Consider the following 19,338-nt stretch of genomic DNA (forward strand, 5'->3'; position numbering starts at 1 on the left):
TGTGATTAAAACTCCCGGTATTGCAGTCATTTAACATAAGGGGAGCCAGGTTTCGAGGTGGGGCGGCGGCATGGGATTTTTATGCTAGCTAAAAGGGGGAAACACTGACGTAGACCAACTACTGACCACGCCCCCGGGCAACCCCGCCCGCCCGTCCCGCCTCTCTCCTTCGCCCGCCGACCCCTATTGGCCGGTGGGCGTGGCGGCGCGCGGAGGCAGTTGCCTGGCAGCAGCGGGCGGCTGGAGCGCGCGGCAGCATGAGGAGCCTGGCCGGCGCGCGGGGCCATGGCACTGCCGCGCCTCGTCCTCCTCGGGCTGGTCGTGCGCGCTGCCTCCGCGGAGCAAGGTAGGGGCGGGGAGGACTGCGCCTAGCCAGGGAGGCTCCACCGAGGGGGTGCCGCCCTCCGCCAGGGCCAGGCAGTCCCATTGGAGGAGAGCCACCTCTCGGAGGTAGAGTGCCCACGAGCATGGATGCTCTGCTGGGTCATCAGCCCCCTTTTCCACCAATGGAGGGGTAGGGCGGGCGGGCGAGGCTTTCCTAAAGCGCACCCCCCGCCAGGGTACCCCAGGGGGCTGAGCAACCAAGGAAAACCCCATCCTCTTCCTTTCCTCCCCTCCCGCAACCCTTTCTTGGTGTTTTCGTGGGCCGGCCGAGTGCTTGCATGGAGCGAGCCCGGACGGGACGGAGGGGTAGACTGCGGCGGCACATGGAGGCTCCCTTTGACTCTGTGCTCCGATCGCTACGCCGCCGGAAAGCCCGTCTCCTTTGGGGAACGTTGCCGCCAGCGCCTCTGAAGGGAGTTTGGGGGGCGGTGGGGGAAAGCCCGTCGGGAGACCCACCGATCGTCGGGGGTCCTTAAGGTCGCTCGCTTGCTTCGGGAACCCTCTTCCGGGCCCTGGCAGGAAAGTGGTTGCGGAGGAGCGCCATCTCCCCTTCTCGCCCAGTGGCCCTGGCAGGGACGCCGCTGCCCAACGGCGCTCGGCGGCGGGGGGTGGGGGGCACCCAACCGTGCGGCGCCAACGGGCCTCGACCTCGACGGCTTTCTGATGGACTGATTGTCGGTGGGCTAGGCTTGTCACTCCCGCAGGTGTTTAGAAAGCTTCCCTCCCGACAGCTCCCGGGCTCAGGCAGGCAGCTCTCGCTTGCTCCTTGTTCCTGCTGCCTCCGACACCCCCCTCTCCCCAATCCCAGTCTTTGCCGGCGGGCAGGGACAGTCCTGGATGCTGCACAGAGCTGAACCTCCCATGCCCAAGAGAGGCCCCTTCCAGAGATGCCGGCCCTCAACTCAGGGCGGTTTCAGTGGCAGCTCCTAGCAAGAGGGTCCAGTAAGGTTTCCTTCAAGAAGTGAGAGGATGGAGCCTCCCTTGAGTCCTGCTGGGGAGGAGGATGTTCCTCCTGCCAGGTAAACCCTTTCCTCCTTTGTTGCCTGCTGTCAGCTGTGGGTTTTGCTGCTGCCTCCAGATGAGCTTTTGACTGCAAATATGCTGCCTGCTATGGCTATCATCTGTTCGGTTTGGCTCTAGAACTGCTTTTTATAAAATGGGCTGGTGTTTTGTTTCCTTTTGTTTTTTGCCCTGAGAATTTTATTTATCAAATTTATATCCCACCCTTCCGTCACAAGATCACAGGGCGGTTTGCAGAATAAAACACAAGATAAAAACACAAGTAAATAATTAAAACTAAAACAATAACCTCTTCCCCCCTTTCCACAGACAAATTTAAAAGACTGTGGAATATTAACCAGCCAAAGGCCTGGTTGAAATGGTTTATTATTATTATTATTTAAAGAAAGAAGTGTGTTACAAATAGGGAATGAAATAACCAGAGCACGCTGCTTCTGTTCCTGCGCTAGCTGCCGTCTGGCTTGCAAAGAGCAGTGTCCCTGGCAGACGAAAGCATTCACTGCTTGAACATTGCACTGCTTTGGTCTTGTGGGAACGAACTGGCTTGGATTGGCAGGAGCGTCCTACGAAATCTTTATTATAGTCACTGTGGCAGCAGCTGCTGCTTTGCTTGTCAAGGGGAGGATGTGCCCTGAATCTCTTGGTCAAACAGCTTCTTCTGTGACATGCCTGGGCAGGATAATGAAGCTGTCATTGGATCGAGATGACTCTTCTCCTCTCTCCACCAGTCTCTGCCCTGCAAAACTGCCCCCAGGGGACGGAGGGAATTGAGAAAAGGAGCCTTGGTTCAAAGTGGGAGCGTCCTTCCAAGTTCTGGGCCTTCCCTCAAGTACTTCCCAGCTCTGAGGGGACCTTTCAGATATTAGGAACAGGCCTACTGGGAGCCAGCAGTTCCCAAAAGCTCCAGCAGGAAGCAGCTGAGCCCTCAAGCCCAGCTCTGGTAGGCAGCAGTCAGGCCATAGATTTGCTAGTTTCCTTTTGGATTCCTTCCCTAAAGATCAACCAGAGTGAACCAAGAGGGCCTGTAAGGGAGAGTTCAGGGACAGGCTCCCCTGCATAGTCTCCTTCTAACGTTTTTCTCTCTCTCTTTTAGTCATTTTGCTGGATTCTCAGGAATCGCAAGCTGAACTGGGCTGGACGTCACACCCTTCCAATGGGGTGAGTGGCTGATCTGGGGCATTTGTGGTTCTGCAACACACTTGTTGAGCCTGGCCTGGTAGGCTGGCTTGGGAGTGGTGGTGGTGGTGGTGCTGCCACCAGCAAAGCCGCTGAGGACACCCAGGCCCAATGTCATGTCTTTTCTTTGGCTAGCTGGTGATCTTTCCCCCCAGGTTAGTTTTGTCTACTGATTAAGAGAATGGCTGCTTTGCGTCTCCCTCAGCAAGGACCCTGCCTGCTGCCTGAAGTCACTTTGGTGGCAGAGAGAAGGGCACTCCTGGTCTCCCAGGGTAGGCAAGCTGTTTCGCTCTACTAATGGCCAGGCAATTGCAAGAGGATGGCTCCCCATTGGCTTTAACTGTTGAAATCTGGTTTGAGAAACCCCAGGTGGCCTCAGACGCCTGCTAGGCTTTTTCTTGTTAATTTTTAATCTTCTAAAGTTTGTTATTAGTATGTAAAATAAACCAAAGAAAAATTGTGTGAAGAAGTACTCGTAATATTACAGCAGGGTGAAAGCATAGAATCATTATAGTTAAATTTATTGCTCCAAAACATTACATAATATACTCTTTTCTCCCCCATAAATCTGTTAGGCTGGTTTATATGTATTCTTTTGTAATAAGTTAGCTTTAGTTACTATAGCCCAAATTTTAGCAATCCATTTGGATGTAGCAGGAAATATGTCCACCCCCCCCCCATTTTTAGCTACCATAATCCTAACAGCAGGTGTAAGATTAAACACAATTCCTCAATAACATCTTGTAGATAACCAAGTAGAAATCTTTGAGGTTCTAGGGGTATACGATACCCTAGCATATCAAGGATATTGGCCTAAATAGATTTCTAGAATATTGGTATTTGAGAACAGCTCCAAAAGATGTGTATAGAATCCGCTTCATTTAATCACATATCTTCCTTTTTTCTGCCAATTCTCATGGACTATGAAACACCAGGGCACCAGTCCTATTTTTCTAGAAAAAAGAGGTGCTGGAATTCACCATGAACACCTCCCTTGTTCTCTTATAATGGCAATGGAGCTTACCTGAGAGGTACCAGAACTGAGTTCCTGCAGAAAAAAAAGCCCTGATTGGCACCAATGACAGACGGGCTGCTTTGCAGGGAGGACCCCAAGCATTGCGAAGTAGCCATTTCCACGGAATAACAGGTGTGTCTCCTTTCATATCCTCTGCAGTGGGAAGAGATCAGTGGGGTGGACGAAAAGGACCGGCCCATCCGCACATACCAGATCTGTAACGTCATGGAGCCGAACCAGAACAACTGGCTGCAGACCACGTGGATTTCTCGGCAGGGTGGCCAGAGGATCTTTGTGGAAGTGAAATTCACCCTCAGGGACTGCAACAGCATCCCAGGGGTGGGGGGCACCTGCAAGGAGACCTTCAACCTCTACTACGCAGAGTCCGACTCCAGCCTGGGTCCCAACGTCAGCGAGCAGAAGTACGCCAAGATAGACACCATCGCTGCTGACGAGAGCTTCACCCAGGGGGATCTGGGCGAGCGGAAGATGAAGCTCAACGTGGAGCTGAGGGAGATTGGGCACCTCAGCAAGAGGGGCTTCCACCTGGGCTTCCAGGATGTGGGCGCCTGCGTGGCACTGGTGTCCGTGCGGGTCTATTACAAAAAGTGCCTCTCCACGGTGCGAAACTTGGCCACCTTCCCCGACACGGTGGCGGAAGCTGCCTTTGCCACCCTGGTGGAAGTGAAGGGGGCCTGCGTCAACCACTCCGAGGTGGAGGCAGACGGCCTTCCCAGGATGCACTGCAGCGCAGAGGGGGAGTGGCTGGTCCCCATTGGGAAGTGCGCCTGCAGGGCTGGCTTTGAAGAAAAGGGCAGCAGGTGTCAAGGTAAAAGGAACGGCTGTCTGTACCCTTTCCCTTACGCCTGTGTCGTCCACCCACCCCGTCACCTGGTTCTAACGGGCAAATCATGTGTTTTGTAGAACTTGCCATTTGCTGTAACAAGCCCTTACTGCATATGTGCACCCAGGGCCTTTGGGCTAAGATATGATGGCGTCCAAAGGCACCTGAGATTGTGGAGCCTCTCCCCTCCTCTCCGTGCCAACAGCAATACTCCCATTGTTGGATTTTTCTCTCTTGAGTTGTGGAATCCCTGAATCATTTAACAGCCATCCTTAAAAATATTACGAGACTGGACATGATCTCATGCGCTGCAGTCTTAATGAGCTTGCAGATGTAATCATTTTCAGGATCAGCAAAAGCAGGAGAGTCTTGTCAAGGGGCTTGGTTAAATTAAAATTACAATAATTAAGAAACACTTTTTTGAGAGAGGGGGAGGAAGTGGAAGTGGATTTCTTCCAGTCTTTGCTCTCTTTGTTGATTTACCCACACGCTCTGAGGGCAACTGCCCTAGGTCCACCATGCGAGGCTGACACATCGTCCATCACATGCCCAGCTCCTCCTGTCAGGGTGACCAGAAACCTGAAGGGTTTGCAAGGTGGTTTTTACCCCTGCCTGGTGTCCTTCTTCTCGCAGTTGATCTCAATGCTCCAGGCTTGTGGGCTGCTTTGTTTTGCTTCTGGCTTGATGCTCTCCTTGCTTCTCTTCATTTGGAAGTGGGTCCAGACCTGGGCAGGAAGACAACTCTGCCCTTCCAGATGTGGTTGGTTGGACTTAGATTTCTGCTGAGCTCCATTCAGCCCCATCCAGTGATCGGCAATGATGGGAGTTGTAGTCCAGCAACATTTGGCCTAGAATGAAGGTGGAGGCATGGGATGCAGGGCAGTTTAGGGGACTTGCAGCATTTGCTAAGGGGGGTGGAGTCGGGAAGGGGCAAACGGGATGTTGTCCCTCAAAGTTATTCTAACTGGTTGAGAGTTTCCACAAGTCTTATCATTGGGCAACTGTAGATGAGACCTTAACTCCAATGACATCTTTGGAGAAGCTTAAATTATCCCAGGGCAAAGTGGTGATTTTGGCCTCGGGGCCCCCCAAGTCCTTGGCAGGTGTTGGGCAACAGCCAGTTCTAACCCACAACTTTGACACAGCTCTTACGGGTTGCCAGGAAGGCTTGAGAAAAGCACACAGTCTTCCCAGCCCATCAAATTGGCAGCAATCCTTTTTTTTTCAGTGGAATGTGACTTTTGTGCATTTTAATTAAAAATGGCTTGGCCAGCCCACCCCACCCCGCTCATTTCTTTCCATGACTGGCCTGGATTTGTCTGCAGAAAAACTGTGTTTAATAAGCATTTTTCAGTTTTGCATATTTGGCTACTTGGGGGGAAGACACTCCTCATTTAGTTTTCTTCTCTCTTTCTTTTTATTTTGACTTCTTCCAATTTGGGAGCCTGCTTGCAAAATCCAAAGCACCAGCAGTATTGACCGTCTCCTGGTTGGTTTTCATGCCCTGCTTTGACCTTGTGGAGATGATGGGTGTTTCTCCCCGCCCCTTCGCCTCCCCTGCTCCATGCAGCAGTTCCCCCCTAATGACATGATCAAACACCCCTGACACATGTATGCTAACTAGGGCAATTTCCTGATTAAAGAAAGTTGATTAACTGATTAAAACTGCATATATTTGAATATGAATGAATGAAAATAGCCCTGAAAGAGAGGCCCATTATTCCTTCCACTTTTTTTGGAGGCTATATCTAGGAGGTTTGAAGTGGGATTGGAAGAAGGGAGGGAGGTGCCCAGTTCTGCATATTGACAAGCTAGAATGTATGCAGAAGAGGGTGGCCAAGCCGATCAAGGGTCTGAAAATCAAGCCTTGTGAGGAAGAGTTGAGGCATATTTAGCCCAGAGAAGAAAAGACTTGAGAGGGGATACACTTGACATCTTCAAATATCTGAAGGGCTGCCCCATAGAAGATGAAACAAGCTTTTTTTCAGCTGCTGCAGAGGGTAGGACTTAAACCAATAGAATCAAATGACAAGAAATGAGATTCCAACTAAGCATCAGGAAGAAGTTTCTGATGGCATGAACTATTTGATGAGAAGTGGGTTCCCTTGGAAGGTAGTGGACTCTCCATTGGAGGTTTAAAGCAGAATTTAGATGGCCATCTGCCAGGGCTTCTTTAGCTATGATACTTGCTTTATAGGGGGCTGGACTAAATAATTATTGTGATCCCTTCCAAATGTACAATTCTGTGATTCTGTTCCCGTGATCATGAAGTGAAGTCCATATCCTGAGGACACTGGCAAAGCAGGCATTAGGTGCCCTGATGGTGGCAGCTCCTCCACTAGCTCAGCAGATCAAAAAAATTCCTGCAGTCCATCTATTTTCACAGTTCTCTATAAAGAATGGCATATGGAACCTTTTGTGGAAATGTTTGCATGATACTGGTTCAGCTGTTTACTGTTTTAAAACTTGTCTCTGTTGGCCAAAGCAGCCACCTTAGGGATGTGGCAAGTTTATCTCCCACTCCCCCCCCCAAAAAAAAAATAGTTAAGAGGAACTCTGACTGTGTGTTTGCAGTCAAACGCTCCTCTGTGCTTATTTGGGTCTCAAACCTCACCCTGGTTCCCTTGGAATGCAGGGGGCGATGAGCCTGCCCAGCTTTGTGGCTGCTTGTCTGCTTGTCTCTCTCTCTCTGCTGAAGTCACTGGCTGTGCTTGGATGTTACTCCAGTGAGTGGAGCTTTGTGATGAAGTACAGTGGTACCTCGGGTTACAGATGCTTCAGGTTACAGACTGCGCTAACCCAGAAATAGTACCTGCGGTTAAGTACTTTGCTTCAGGATGAGAACAGAAATCATGCTCTGGCAGCGGGAGGCCCTGTTAGCTAAAGTGGTACCTCAGGTTAAGAACAGTTTCAGGTTAAGAACGGACCTCCAGAACAAATTAAGTTCTTAACCCGAGGTACCACTGTAGATGAAGGAGAAGCCTCCCCTCCCTTTTGAGTTCTGAACTCCCCTCTGACTCTGATGCAGTCACAAGGAAGCTGAAAGATTCAATTTCGCTTATTGATTACCCATGGTTTAGCATGTCATTGGAAGTTGATAAACTGTGGTTAATCTCAATTATAGTTTTAACTATGGCTAGTGCAAAAGAGCCAAGATCATATCATACATGGTTTACACTAGCCATGGTTAAGACTAACCATAGCTCTGGATGATTTGTTAAGCTGCAGTTAATATAAAACAGAGGCAAAGTCTTCTGGTCTTGTTGCAGCTGTGCTGGAGGGGAGACACACAAGCCCCAGAATAGGATAGGGTCATTCTCATGCTAAACTATGGTTAGCAAGCTAGCCCACTGGGCCTTCCATCATTGGCTATAGGGAGAAGGCGAGAAATGTTTTTGCATCCTGCTGGGCACGTACTTTTGTGAATCTGGAGCCCTCCAGCACAAGAAGCAGCTGACAACTCCTGCAAACGCTGCCCATCTTTCTCTCATCCTTCGCTCAGCAGCAGCAAGGAGACTTCCAGCGAAGTCCAAGGTTAATATTTATCAGCTGGGTTTCTTGCAAATGAGACAACTTCAACCAGCCATCAAATTAATATGATGGAGATCCAGTTCCAAAAATAACTGTCAGCCACTTCTCCTTGACAGAGGCATAAATTGGTGCTGCAGGAGAATTTCTATTACAGCATGTTCCTCTCTGGCTTTGACAGCAGTGGTGGGAGGCTGTGCTGTGTTAATATTCTGCTGGCTTTGTGGCAGGCAGGCGTGGCTGAGGAAAGTGGCCGCTTTGCAGGGAGCCTCTGTTGCAGAGGCAATTGCCAGCCCTGTGCCAAGAAATGAAGAGATAATTTGTTGGCAGTGCCTCAGGCCTCTGAAAATCTTCTGAGCAAAGGTAGTGGAAGAGCCTGAACTCATTTCAGGGTGGACTTGGAAAGAGGCTCAGAAATTAATTTCTTTCCTTTGGGTTAGGGAAAGGAGTTCTGCCTATCAAGTCCACCTTCTCTGCGAGAAGCGCTTGTAGGATTTGCCCCTCCTGTGACGTTATAGACAGAAGTTGACTTGCTCCTCACAAAGGAAGGACTTCCTCTTGTTCTGCCTGCTGTAAAATTTGGCACTAGACAGTTGGAGGAGGGGGGAGAAGGAGGAGGAAGGATCCTGCCTCTTAATGGCTCCTGTGCCCATTAAACCAGGGGACAACTTTAATTGGCTGATGGATTCTACAGAAGTGTCCAGGAACATAATTAAGCTGCGTGGTGTAATTGGGGTTAATAATAATTAGGCAAGATGGAGTGAATGGCTGTCTGGGCCCTTCTGTTTCTCTCTCAGACTTGACCTTCAGTAACTGATAGCAGTCTGGAATCTGCATAATCCTCTCTTGCAGAAGCCAGTGTAGCTGAAAGGCCCTGCTGGGGCAAACCAGGCTTCGTCTGCTCTAGAAGTTTGCCTGGTATCAGTATTGAACTCTCTGGTCTGTAGTTTCTGCACTTTTATCTTTTTTGCAGTTAGGGAGTGGAGGACATTCACCCATCACTTCTCAGGCAATTCTCACAGGCTACAGTCAGTGGCTCTGAAATATCATAATAGCCACAACCTGCTTTCACAAGTGAGGGTGCAATTCATCTGGCTCTGTAGACTTAAAAATCATTTGTTAAAATTATCAGTATACTACCTTGTCTTTCAAAGTACTATCTAGGCAGTTTACAGGGCAAAAAAAGCAGAGCATAGTATAACAACAAAAACCATGTAATTTATAGTAGTCTGGTTTCTCTAACCATCTCCCTATTTATTCTGGGCTACAAGATCCTCATTGTGTCATTCCTTCCACTTTCAAGATCAAGGCAGAATCTGGAGCTAATCCGTGGTGATTTGTCTATCATTCCATTTCCTGCCCATCTCCTCTCTTCCTCTCAGCTCTCCTGGTCAGATTTCCCGGTCAGGTTCATGAAGCTTGTCTTCTAGGAGAAAAAGCCATTCAACGGCACCAGCTTCCTCTTCACAATTGTGCATGTGTGCAGATTAGACAATGGAAGAAGAGCTGTCTGCTTTCTCTGTGTCTGCCAGATGGTTGCAAGAAAGGCACCCCTGTGACTGTGGAGCTTTCCTGTTTTCTCTCCTGGACTTGGCAATGCATGAATTGGCCCTGCCAGTTTGTGTGAACCACAACTCTGCATGTAACCATAGCTGCTCTGATCCTGCAAAAGACCAGTGGCCTGTCCCTTATGGAGGAGTTTCTTGCATGTCCAGACAATGGCAAGTCTAGCCTGATGTATCAACTGTGTGGTTCACTGGAATATCAACAGGAGCTGCAGCTCAGGCCTCATGCAGCTAGACTGTGGACTCAGAACAGCTGAAAGAGCCACTCCTCATCTCAGAATTGCATGAGTGACGTCTGCCACCCGAGAACTCTGTAATACCAGAACAGAGGAATCGGGGACCTGCTGCTCACTTTTGCAGCATCTCACTGATCCTGCCACTTTCTCCCTCTTTGTCTCCTTGGCGCATCCTCCCTCTCATAGAGTCCCTCAAGCCTCCTGCTTCATTATTGTGCTGAGCCACATATTACATTGCCTGTCTGAAATAATTACGGGTATGGAAATCACAGCAGAGGCTCACACAATTTCCCCCCTGACACTTAATTTTCAAGGAGACAACTCTGAAAATTACAAGCATTGCTACTTGTTTTGTGCAATCCTTGTCAAGCGAATGGAATCTTTGGCTGCCCGGGGGGGGGGGGGACCCATTTGTTACACAAGCGCAGGGAGTAAATGTAGTGGGTACCAAGTGAGAACAAAATTGTTAGGTGATTTTCTTTGGGGGATTAGACCTATCCACGCCAAGAGCTTGCTATTTTCTCTGCCATGCTACATATTGCATGCAATGACTTGAAGAGGCAGAAGGAGAAGTTGGGTTTTGTGTGTGATCTTCCTCTCCTGACATTTTGCTGAGAACTCTGTGGAGAGTGATGTGTCTATGTTAGGGTTGCCTGATTTCTCCCATAACCTACTGCTCCATGGGGTTCAGTCTTCATGCAGGGCTGGAAAAGTCTTCTGCCTGGAACCCATGAGAGCTGCTGCCAGCCGGGGTAGGCAGTCCTGAGCGAGATGAACCAATGAGCTTCATGTACAGTATTCCTCTGGGTGCAGCAACACTTTCCTCAATACACCTTTTAAATATATCCCCGTCTTTGCAACTCTTTGCCCCAGTTTTGTGCTGGGTCCTCCCCTAGAAATGGCTTTGCCCTTAGCCTCAGCTCTGTTGCATCTTGCTGTCTCCTTTCAGCCTGCTCCCCTGGATATTACAAGAGGTCTGCTCGGATTCTGCGCTGCTCTCCCTGCCCTCCACACAGCTTCACACAGCAGGAAGGTTCCACCTTTTGCTTCTGCCAGGCGACCTACACCCGGGCCCCTTCAGACTTGCCGTCTGCACCCTGCACCCGTAAGGCATCCTTTTCTTTCTGGTAGTAGAGATTGCAAGGTTGGCTCATTCATCAGTGAGGGGTGCTAAGAGGCATCCTCAATCACACAAGCACCTTTGCAAGCAGGTGTGTGTGTGTGTGCGGGCGTGACCAATGGGGGTGTGGCTTTTCTGAATCTTGGGCCTGGAGTTGCAGCGTGCCATGATGACATTGCATTGCATGCCAGCTCCAGAGGCGGAATAGCAAGAAAACTAGTGGCAGAATGGCCACCTGTTTTGCTTATTTAAAAACAGGGCTCTACCATTTTAAATGCCCTTTGAAGTTAGGCTGCCATGCAACATCCCCACCCCTTGCCGCTGATATACCTAACCACCGTCTTGTTTGCAGGACCCCCATCGGCACCTGTGAACCTCGTCTACCGCTTGAAGCAGTCCACCCTAGTCCTTGAGTGGAGTCCCCCGGTGGACTTGGGAGGGCGCAGTGACATCTCCTATAACCTCCTGTGCCTTCACTGCTCCCCCTCCTCTCAGTGCACACCCTGCGGCCATGGGGTGAGCTTCGTGCCCCAGCAGAGGGGCCTGGTGGACAGGACAGCCACCCTCATGAACTTGCTGCCCCAGGCAAACTACACCATCCGTGTGGAGGCTGCCAATGGTGTCTCAGGCTTGGGTAGCTCATCTGAGCAGCCATACGCAGAAATGACCATCTTTACCGGGGTGACAGGTAGGAAAGCAGGTGGGGTGTTTTGTGGGGGGAGGTATTCTCCCTGCTTGGTGTGCCTGCCTTTCAGCCTACTGCTTATGAAATATTTTATGATCTATTTATTTAATGCATTTATATATTTCCTTTGAGAAGCCTAAGGGGGGGACACGTGGTTCTGCCCCCTTCCTCATTATTCCCCACAACAACCTTGTGAAGTAGGTGAGGCTGAGAAGCAGTGCCTGGCCCCCAAGGTCTCCTAGTGAGCTTCATGGCTGAGTGATGATTCAAACCCTGGTCTCTCCCAGGTCCTCGTTTGACACTCGAAAAACACTGTGCCACACTGGCTTTCAAGATGGCTTGTGGGTGGAGGGGAGAGAGATGGCCTCAGAAGTAGCTGCAAGTTATCTTGAGAAACTAAATACTGATCTTGTGGGGGGTGGGGGAGGGAAATCAGAGGCTGAACCTGGATTTACCTACCTGGCCTCTGCAGGGCCCTCACCACTTTTACCCTACACTCAGTACCTATTTGCAGGGCCACAACAGGGCAGGAAAGAGAGGGAGAAATAAACTGTTCAGAGTTGCCTTGAGTTCCTCTCTGCCAGGAAAACAAGGTAATAATGGATTATTAATAGACAGGGTTGGGCATTATGGGGGGGGGGGGGAGCTCATTGCCCTCTTTTCAGCTTAGTGGGGCCCATCCCTTAGGCTCACCCCGCTGCTGAGCCAGAATCCTCCTATGGCCTATGTGAAACCAGTTCACAGGCAGGGTCAAACTCCTTATGAAACATTTCTTCAGGTCTCTGCAAAGCAAGAGATCAGAGTCTTCATTGGAAAGTGGATGAGAAAGCAGCGGGGAGCTGTTCAAAATCAGAGTTGAAAGAGCCTATGGCATAACCTCTGCTTTCTCAGCCTGTTAGATAGCAGTGGGGGTGGCGAGGGGAGAGATTTGGTTTGCACTTCCTGGAACAATATGTGAACTGAAATGCAGCTCCCTTTCAAAATTTGCTATGCCGATCTTCAACAGAAAGCCTGGACTCGCTTCCTGCGAAGCATCTCAAACTGATTTCACAATACAAACATATATTTAAAAACGGCATAGCTACAAAACCTATTGCAAGTCCAATATTAGTGAAAGCATTATGCAAATACACATTGGAAGAGATTCCTTTCACTAGTGCGCCTCTGCTTTGGGAAATGAAATGCTGACAAACGCTCAGGCTTGACATTAATAAATTGCAAACTGATGTAGACATGTGGAGAAAGAAGGAGAAGCTGAAATAGGCTGTCCTTTGCCCACCCTGAAGGCTGCAGCTGCCCAAGCTGCCCAGAGTGGCTGTGGCAACCCAGTCAGATGGGCAGGGTACAAAAAATAAATTTTATCATCATTTTCCTCTGCCACCCCTCAAAGCTAGGCTCACTTGCTCAGTTTGTTTCCTTTCCCATCCATGCTCCTGTGCTGTCCTTTTCCTCCCTCTTGGTTGGCTTCTTAATTAAGGAGAGCATTGGTGTCCCAGGGAGCCGAAGTGATCAAATCAAGCCATGGGGTAGTGAATAATTTAATGTTTGCTTTTCCGGGATATGGGCAATGTGGTGGGGGGGGGAGGGGGAGGTGTGTGTGTCTGAAATATGAATGAGCACAGAGTGTATTTACAGCAGTAGTTCACAGCATGAAAGCTTGTGTGGTGGTTTTAGCCTCTTTAAAAGAGCTTGCATGCTTTCTGCTTTCCAGCTTGTTGGTGTATGTTTGTCTCGAGATAGTGGAGTGCACCTCTGTGGGTGAAGTGAAACCTGATGCGTTAGCAGCCCCAAAGTGACCTCTCTGGGGCGCAAGCCTGGGCAGTGTGTATGGAGGCTCTGGGCTGCCCAGGCGACAAGACTCCCCTCTTGGACATGCTGACGGGGTTCAAAGGAAAGCAGAGCAATATGTTTGGAACCAGCTTGGCTGCAGGAGCTGTCAGAGGCATATGAAGTGTCTTAGGGACTCCACTATGGATTTGTGTAGGGTTTACCGCTTAGCCTTTCTTGTCCCAAAGATGTCCCACAAGGCAATGGAGGTTGAGTTTTTCTCTTGGAAGGGCTATCTTCCCAGGTTGCTGGGCTCCCTCACCCCCTCACTTCCTTCTACAGCATGTGCAGAAACAGCCTTCTTGAGTAGTGGGCTACTATTGGTCTTGTCTGCTCAATCCTTCACAGCTTGTCTTCACATGCAGGGGAAGTCATTGACTTACCGAGGGTTTGAAACCCATCATCTACCCTCACCTGGTTTAGCCGGCCAGCCAAAACTATTCCTTGGGTTTGGCCACTGTCACATACTGACAACTTCCAGGAGCCACAGGTGAGAGCTGAGTACAGAGTGGGGACCAAAGGAGGACACAAGCTACCCCAGAAGGAGCACAATGTGTCCCCCACCAGAGATACTACCCCTCCCCTAATACACCCTACCCCACCCCAAGCTTTCTAGATTCTCTTCAGAAAATTCTGTTCCTTTTCAGACTGGACTTTTGGAGCCTTCCAGCACTTTGCTCCCAATCCTGGCCCAAATAACTTTGACTGGCACTAAACTTGATTTATTTATAGGAATAGCAAACTGGACTAAGCTTGTGGGTTATGCAAATTGCCATTCTGAATAATGGTTTTTATGGGGTTGAATAGGGGGAGGAGTTTATGGATCTAAGGTTGCAGTGAAAAAGTTTGGGAACAACTGTACTACAGCTTCATGGCAAAAATAAGGAGCCCTACAGGGGCTGCCTAAGGTCTTGTGGGCCAGTCATGCCCAGGCAAAGCTGCTGGCGACCCACCTGCCTTTCTTCTCTTTGGCTTTCTTAGCCCAGAGGCTCGTCACTGACATCCGCGCTGAGAGAATTGAGCAGAAAAGCATCTCCTTGTCCTGGCAAGAGGCCAGCGCCCTGAGCGCCAATGACACAGAATATGACATTAGCTTCTATGAAAAGGTAACTGTTTCAGGAGGGGTGCTGTTGTCTTCAACTCTGAAAGGCAGATCCCCTCATTTTCTGCACTGGAGCTGCTCTTTGGGGCATAGTCTCTCCCCGCACCCCCACCCCACCACCCAGCACTTCCACCATTGCTGCTTATAAGAGTTCAGGGATGGTGAGAAAGAATATGGAATCCACACACCAGCAGGGTGGAGAGGGACAGCACCTCCATCTCTGCTTGACTTAAGCTAGTTCCTGGTTTGTTTCTTATTTATTTACAGCATTTCTGTTCTGGCTCTTCACCAAATTCTTGAGGCTGTGTACCTGTTAAGACACAGCAATATACACAGTAAATATGTTACTTTAAAAAAATGGAAAATATAGCTGTGCACCACCCCAGTTTACGAGCAGAGAGAGACCCTGGGGGTTCCAGGCTCTTACCCAGGTTCAATTTTCTTGGAATGAAGGTTGGCAGAGACAATGTCTTTAGGATATGTGGTTTTATTTACACATATATACAACCTGAGCATAAGATGGAGGGGCTTTCAGCATCAACACCACAACAGATCTTGCTTCTCCATTAGTCACAGCTTTGGATCCAGCATAGAGCAAACATTTCACTGTGTCTCCAGATTCCAGCTTGCTTCCGGCTCAGCTCATACACAACCTCTGGCTATTGTTTCCCTACCTAGCAGCTGGATTGGGGTGGGTGGGTGGAGAAAAGGCTCACCCATTAGCCTGGAGGGCACCATCACTTAGTTGTAGCTCTCACAACCTAGCTGATTCTTTCGGGATGTTGATGACACTTAAGTGGCCAAAGAGACTTTTCTGACCAGTTCAGCTATAGAATCTTCTATTAGATTTTAACCCTCATTTGATACAGGACTTCAAGAACTGGAAGGGACTCAGGGCATCATCCAGACTGACCCCCCCCCCCAAACCCATAACTATATATAGAATAAAATGCAGCTGCAGGAGGGCAGAACACAGAGCCCTTTCATTTTGTGGCCTGCCTTGGCTGGGGCCTCTTGGCTGAGAGTGTTAGACCGTAATTTAACAAAGCCAGACATCTGTGTCTTTTCCTTGCTGATTTGATTTACATTTGGCTTCTAGCAAAGCCCGTCCCAAGTGCCTTCTCCCTTCTTAACAACCGAGAGTGGAGCAATATACCAATCCTAGAAGAATGAACTAGTCTCTTCTCAGATCTGGGGAGCAGCATCTCACCTAATCTGAAACTCTGGGGTCCCACAGGGTCAGAAAGAGCAGAGCTACTCATCCCTGAAGACCACCATCCCAGCCGTGACAGTGGACAACCTGAAGCCCAGCACACTCTATGTCTTCCAAGTCCAGAAGACGTCTTCCGCTTTCCAGGACCACGGGAACTGCAGCCACAGCATTGAGGTGGAAACGCTGGGGGAGAGTGAGTGTGCAAGTGTCTCTGGAGAGGCTGCGATAAAACCACTTGGGAGGCTTGCACCCTCTGTGACTCCAACTGGCTTACCCTTTACAGCTCTTACCTGGCCTAGCAGCCCCTCAGTCCCCCAGTGAACAGGGAGGGGGGTGCCGAGAAGGCCAGGTTTCAGCTTAATAACTCTGCCTAGCTGGAAATGAAAGCACTGGGGTGATGCACCCAGTAGGAATTCTACAGGCTGTGTTTAATGGGGCTTTAAATTGCATCCATTTGCCACACAAGATGCTTTTGGAACAAACTGAATTGAATAAAAAAATTCTCATAGAACGTAGCCATTTGCAGAAGCCAGAAAGCCAAGTCTTAAAGTGTTGAAGGAAAACCACTTTGTAAGCCATACATTTTAATGCCTCTCTTCTAAAGAATATTTCGTTAATGCTGCCTAACAGACCATGAGGCAGGGGGTGGGAGGATGAAAACAAGCTCCTGGCTGCTCGCCCACAATGCTTTCACACTGCCCTTTGACCCATTCATGAAGTCACTTACTCTTGAAATTAAATGAAAATAGCAGAGGAAGCAATAAGTACCGTAACTAGTTTATGCCAAAGAGAGTTTCCAGAGGTAGAGGGAAATAAGTCTGCCTGGATCAAAAAGAAGCGGGTAGGAGAATTAAATCCAAAAGTCCTAAAAGGCTCTGACTTGGATTTCTTGATGCATCCAGTGACTTTTGCCCACTGTGAGTTTGCCCAGAAGTCAGTCCTTGGTGGCAACTGGATTCCTTTCCCACTCCTTTAAATGCCATAAAAGCCCCTTGCTAAGAAACTTCTGTTTCTTGGACCAACAACAACAGCGAAGTGGTCTTGGTTTCCAGGGAACATGCCTGATCTTTATTTATAAAAAATATTTGTGCCATAAAAATATATATCAAAGCTGTTCACAGCAACAAAACCATACAATAAAAACTATAAAAAGTTATAAGCAGACATCAACTAACCATTATGAAGGGATGTATTCTTAACTGCCTGCATAGGCTTGGCAGAATAGGAAAGTTCTCAGAAGGAGAGACATACAAAGATGTCTCCTCTCCCAAGGTAAGCAAGAAGAAGGCAATGAGGAAAGAAAGTATGAGAGTATCAGTCTAGTACCCAGGGGAAGGTCAGCACAGGTTAAAGGGCAGTCTGGGAAGTCTGGAGGTTCCTCTTATTCTCTGATTTCTCCCATGTATTCCAACACTTCCAACAGTCACAGCTTGCAACAAGGAGGGGGAGCTGAAAGCTCAGCACCGTTTCTACATCTCCATCCTCTTGGGACTTAGGACCAGGCTAGATATGGCTTCTGTTGCAGGACTAGCAGTAGCACTGGGAGATTAAAAAAAATATGTTGAGGCTGCAGCATGCAGGGAGGGGTGTTTTATCACCTCCAGCCCCAGCTGTGATCCTGACAAAAATGGCCTCTTTGACAATGGGAACTTTTCACCATAAAGCTAACTAGGGCATGGGGTATTTCCATCAGGATTACAAGTGGAGAGAGACAGAAAAGCAGAACTGTGGCCCTAGGCCTAGAATTGTACAGTTGTACCTTGGTTCTTGAATGCCTTGCGACTCAAACGTTTTGGCTCCCGAACGCTGCAATCCTGGAAGTGAGTGTTCCAGTTTGCGAACATTTTTTGGAACCCGAACGTCCAACGCGGCTTCCAATTGAGTGCAGGAAACTCCTGCAGCCAATCGGAAGCCACGCCTTTGTTTTTGAACGTTTTCAGAAGTCGAACGGACTTCTGGAACAGATTAAGTTTGAGAACCAAGGTACGACTGCATTGTTAAAGTCTCCCAGCATTGCTGCTTGCCAGCCAACAACACAATTAAAGCAAATGTCCTAGTGAGGTTGCCTTTGGCCCTTGAACATGCTGTTGCTCAAGATGAGCCAGGCCCTGCTGCTCTTGGCTTCTGTGGGTCTAACTCCCATTTCCTTCTATTTCTCCACCCCAACTTCTTCCTGCAGCCACTGCTGTCGCTTTCCATGAGCAGAGCCCCATAGTCCTTGTGGTCATTGTGGCGATTGCTGGGCTGATTGTGTTGGTCTCTGTGATCCTGGGCATCCTGACCTGGAGGAGGTGAGCACATGACCATCCCATGTTGCCCACTCCCTCCCACTCCTCTGCTAAGAGGTTTCTGAGTAGGGCAGCTGGAGCATGATCATACTAGCTTAAAAAAAGACAAGTGAGTCGGGCTGAGGACACAGCTCTTTTTGGGACTCAACGCCTTTCTTCACAGCTTATATCAGGGCTTTGCTTGAGGCCACTTCTGGGGCAGGTCCTGGCTGAGAAGGTATAATGTGGCTTTTGCTTCTCTCCCTTGCAGGCAGTGTGACTACAGCAAGGCCTACCGGGATGGAGAGGAGGAGCTGTACTTCCACTGTGAGTTGAAGGCAGAGGGAGGAGAAAGGGCAGGAGGTTTCCTGATACTAATGATGTAGGGGTGGCAAGAGGCTCTCCTGGAGTCCAGCTTCAGAGATGGTGCCGTTTTAGACTCCAAACATGACAGCCATCCTGGGCTTCCCTCCTCTCCTCTCTAGACTGACTCTGAAGTGTGCATTTACAGGGCCCCCTCTTCATTCTGCCCAGGCAGATGCCCTAAGGAACTGCTCCTGCAAGGAAGTCTCCAGGGCCTTATGAGGCCCTTATGAGGCTCTTGTTTTCATGTACTCGCAGACGGCTGCAGGTCCCCAAGTGGGCACATCCTGCTCTGGGTTAGGATTAAGCAGCTGCTCTGAGCTCCACAAAGTGTGGCACTGGAGTGGTAGAAGGAAGGCACCAGAAATGCACACTGGATTCAATACTAAAGCTCAGGGCAGATAAAATAAGGCACTTCTTCATGCAGCACATAGTTAAGCTAAAGAACTCCCACAGGAGGCAGTAATGGCCACCGACTTGGATGCCTTTAACAGAAGATTGGACAAATTCATGGAGGAGAGAGCTATTGATGGCTACTCATCATGGTGGCTATGCTCTGTCTCCATGACTGAAGGCAGTATATGCTTATGAATGCCAATTTCTGGAAACCACAGAAGAAGAAAGGGCTGTTGTGTGCGGGTCCTGCTTGCATGTTTCCCATAGGGGCCATGATGGACTAGAGGGGCCATTGGCATGATCCAGCACACTCTTCTTATGGTCTGATGTTAAGCTACAGCTTGGTCCTGCAGAGGACTCCAAGGCAGACAGAACAGAGGCCATCAACAGTCGAGTAGCAAAAACATCTGATTTCTTGGCTGTATAGAAAAGCAGGAGACCAAACAGTGGGGCTCATGAATTTTAGACCCCCTCAGAGGGTCGAGGCCAAAGGCAACCAAGGCCAGTGGGTGAGACTAATGGTACCTTTTCTCACCAGTTCCAAACCTTCCTTCAAAGTGTGTCCAATGCAAGTTAAATACTTAAGTTTGCCAAGGC

At 49.2% G+C, this 19,338-nt stretch overlaps 1 protein-coding gene across 2 annotated transcripts in view; it reads left to right on the forward strand.

The window, feature by feature from the left end:
- Positions 1-241: 241 nt before the first annotated feature.
- Positions 242-19,338, forward strand: part of EPHA10 (EPH receptor A10) — a 29,011-nt gene continuing 9,914 nt past the window's right edge. The window contains exons 1-9 of one of the 2 annotated variants that reach the window (XR_003707818.2): positions 242-346; positions 2,498-2,562; positions 3,755-4,424; positions 10,718-10,873; positions 11,241-11,576; positions 14,382-14,506; positions 15,740-15,889; positions 17,895-18,006; positions 18,254-18,309. Coding sequence is in view for 1 of the 2 variants with exons in the window: in XM_028739228.2 (XP_028595061.2) it covers positions 286-346; positions 2,498-2,562; positions 3,755-4,424; positions 10,718-10,873; positions 11,241-11,576; positions 14,382-14,506; positions 15,740-15,908; positions 17,895-18,006; positions 18,254-18,309 (1,750 nt within the window). In the remaining variant the exon portion in view is untranslated. Of the gene's footprint in view, positions 347-2,497; positions 2,563-3,754; positions 4,425-10,717; positions 10,874-11,240; positions 11,577-14,381; positions 14,507-15,739; positions 15,909-17,894; positions 18,007-18,253; positions 18,310-19,338 lie in introns of those variants that run through there. The other variant, XM_028739228.2, reaches the window with a different exon arrangement.

Source organism: Podarcis muralis, chromosome 7 (assembly GCF_964188315.1).
Source record: "Podarcis muralis chromosome 7, rPodMur119.hap1.1, whole genome shotgun sequence".
In the NCBI taxonomy this organism is placed as follows: Eukaryota; Metazoa; Chordata; class Lepidosauria; order Squamata; family Lacertidae; genus Podarcis; species Podarcis muralis.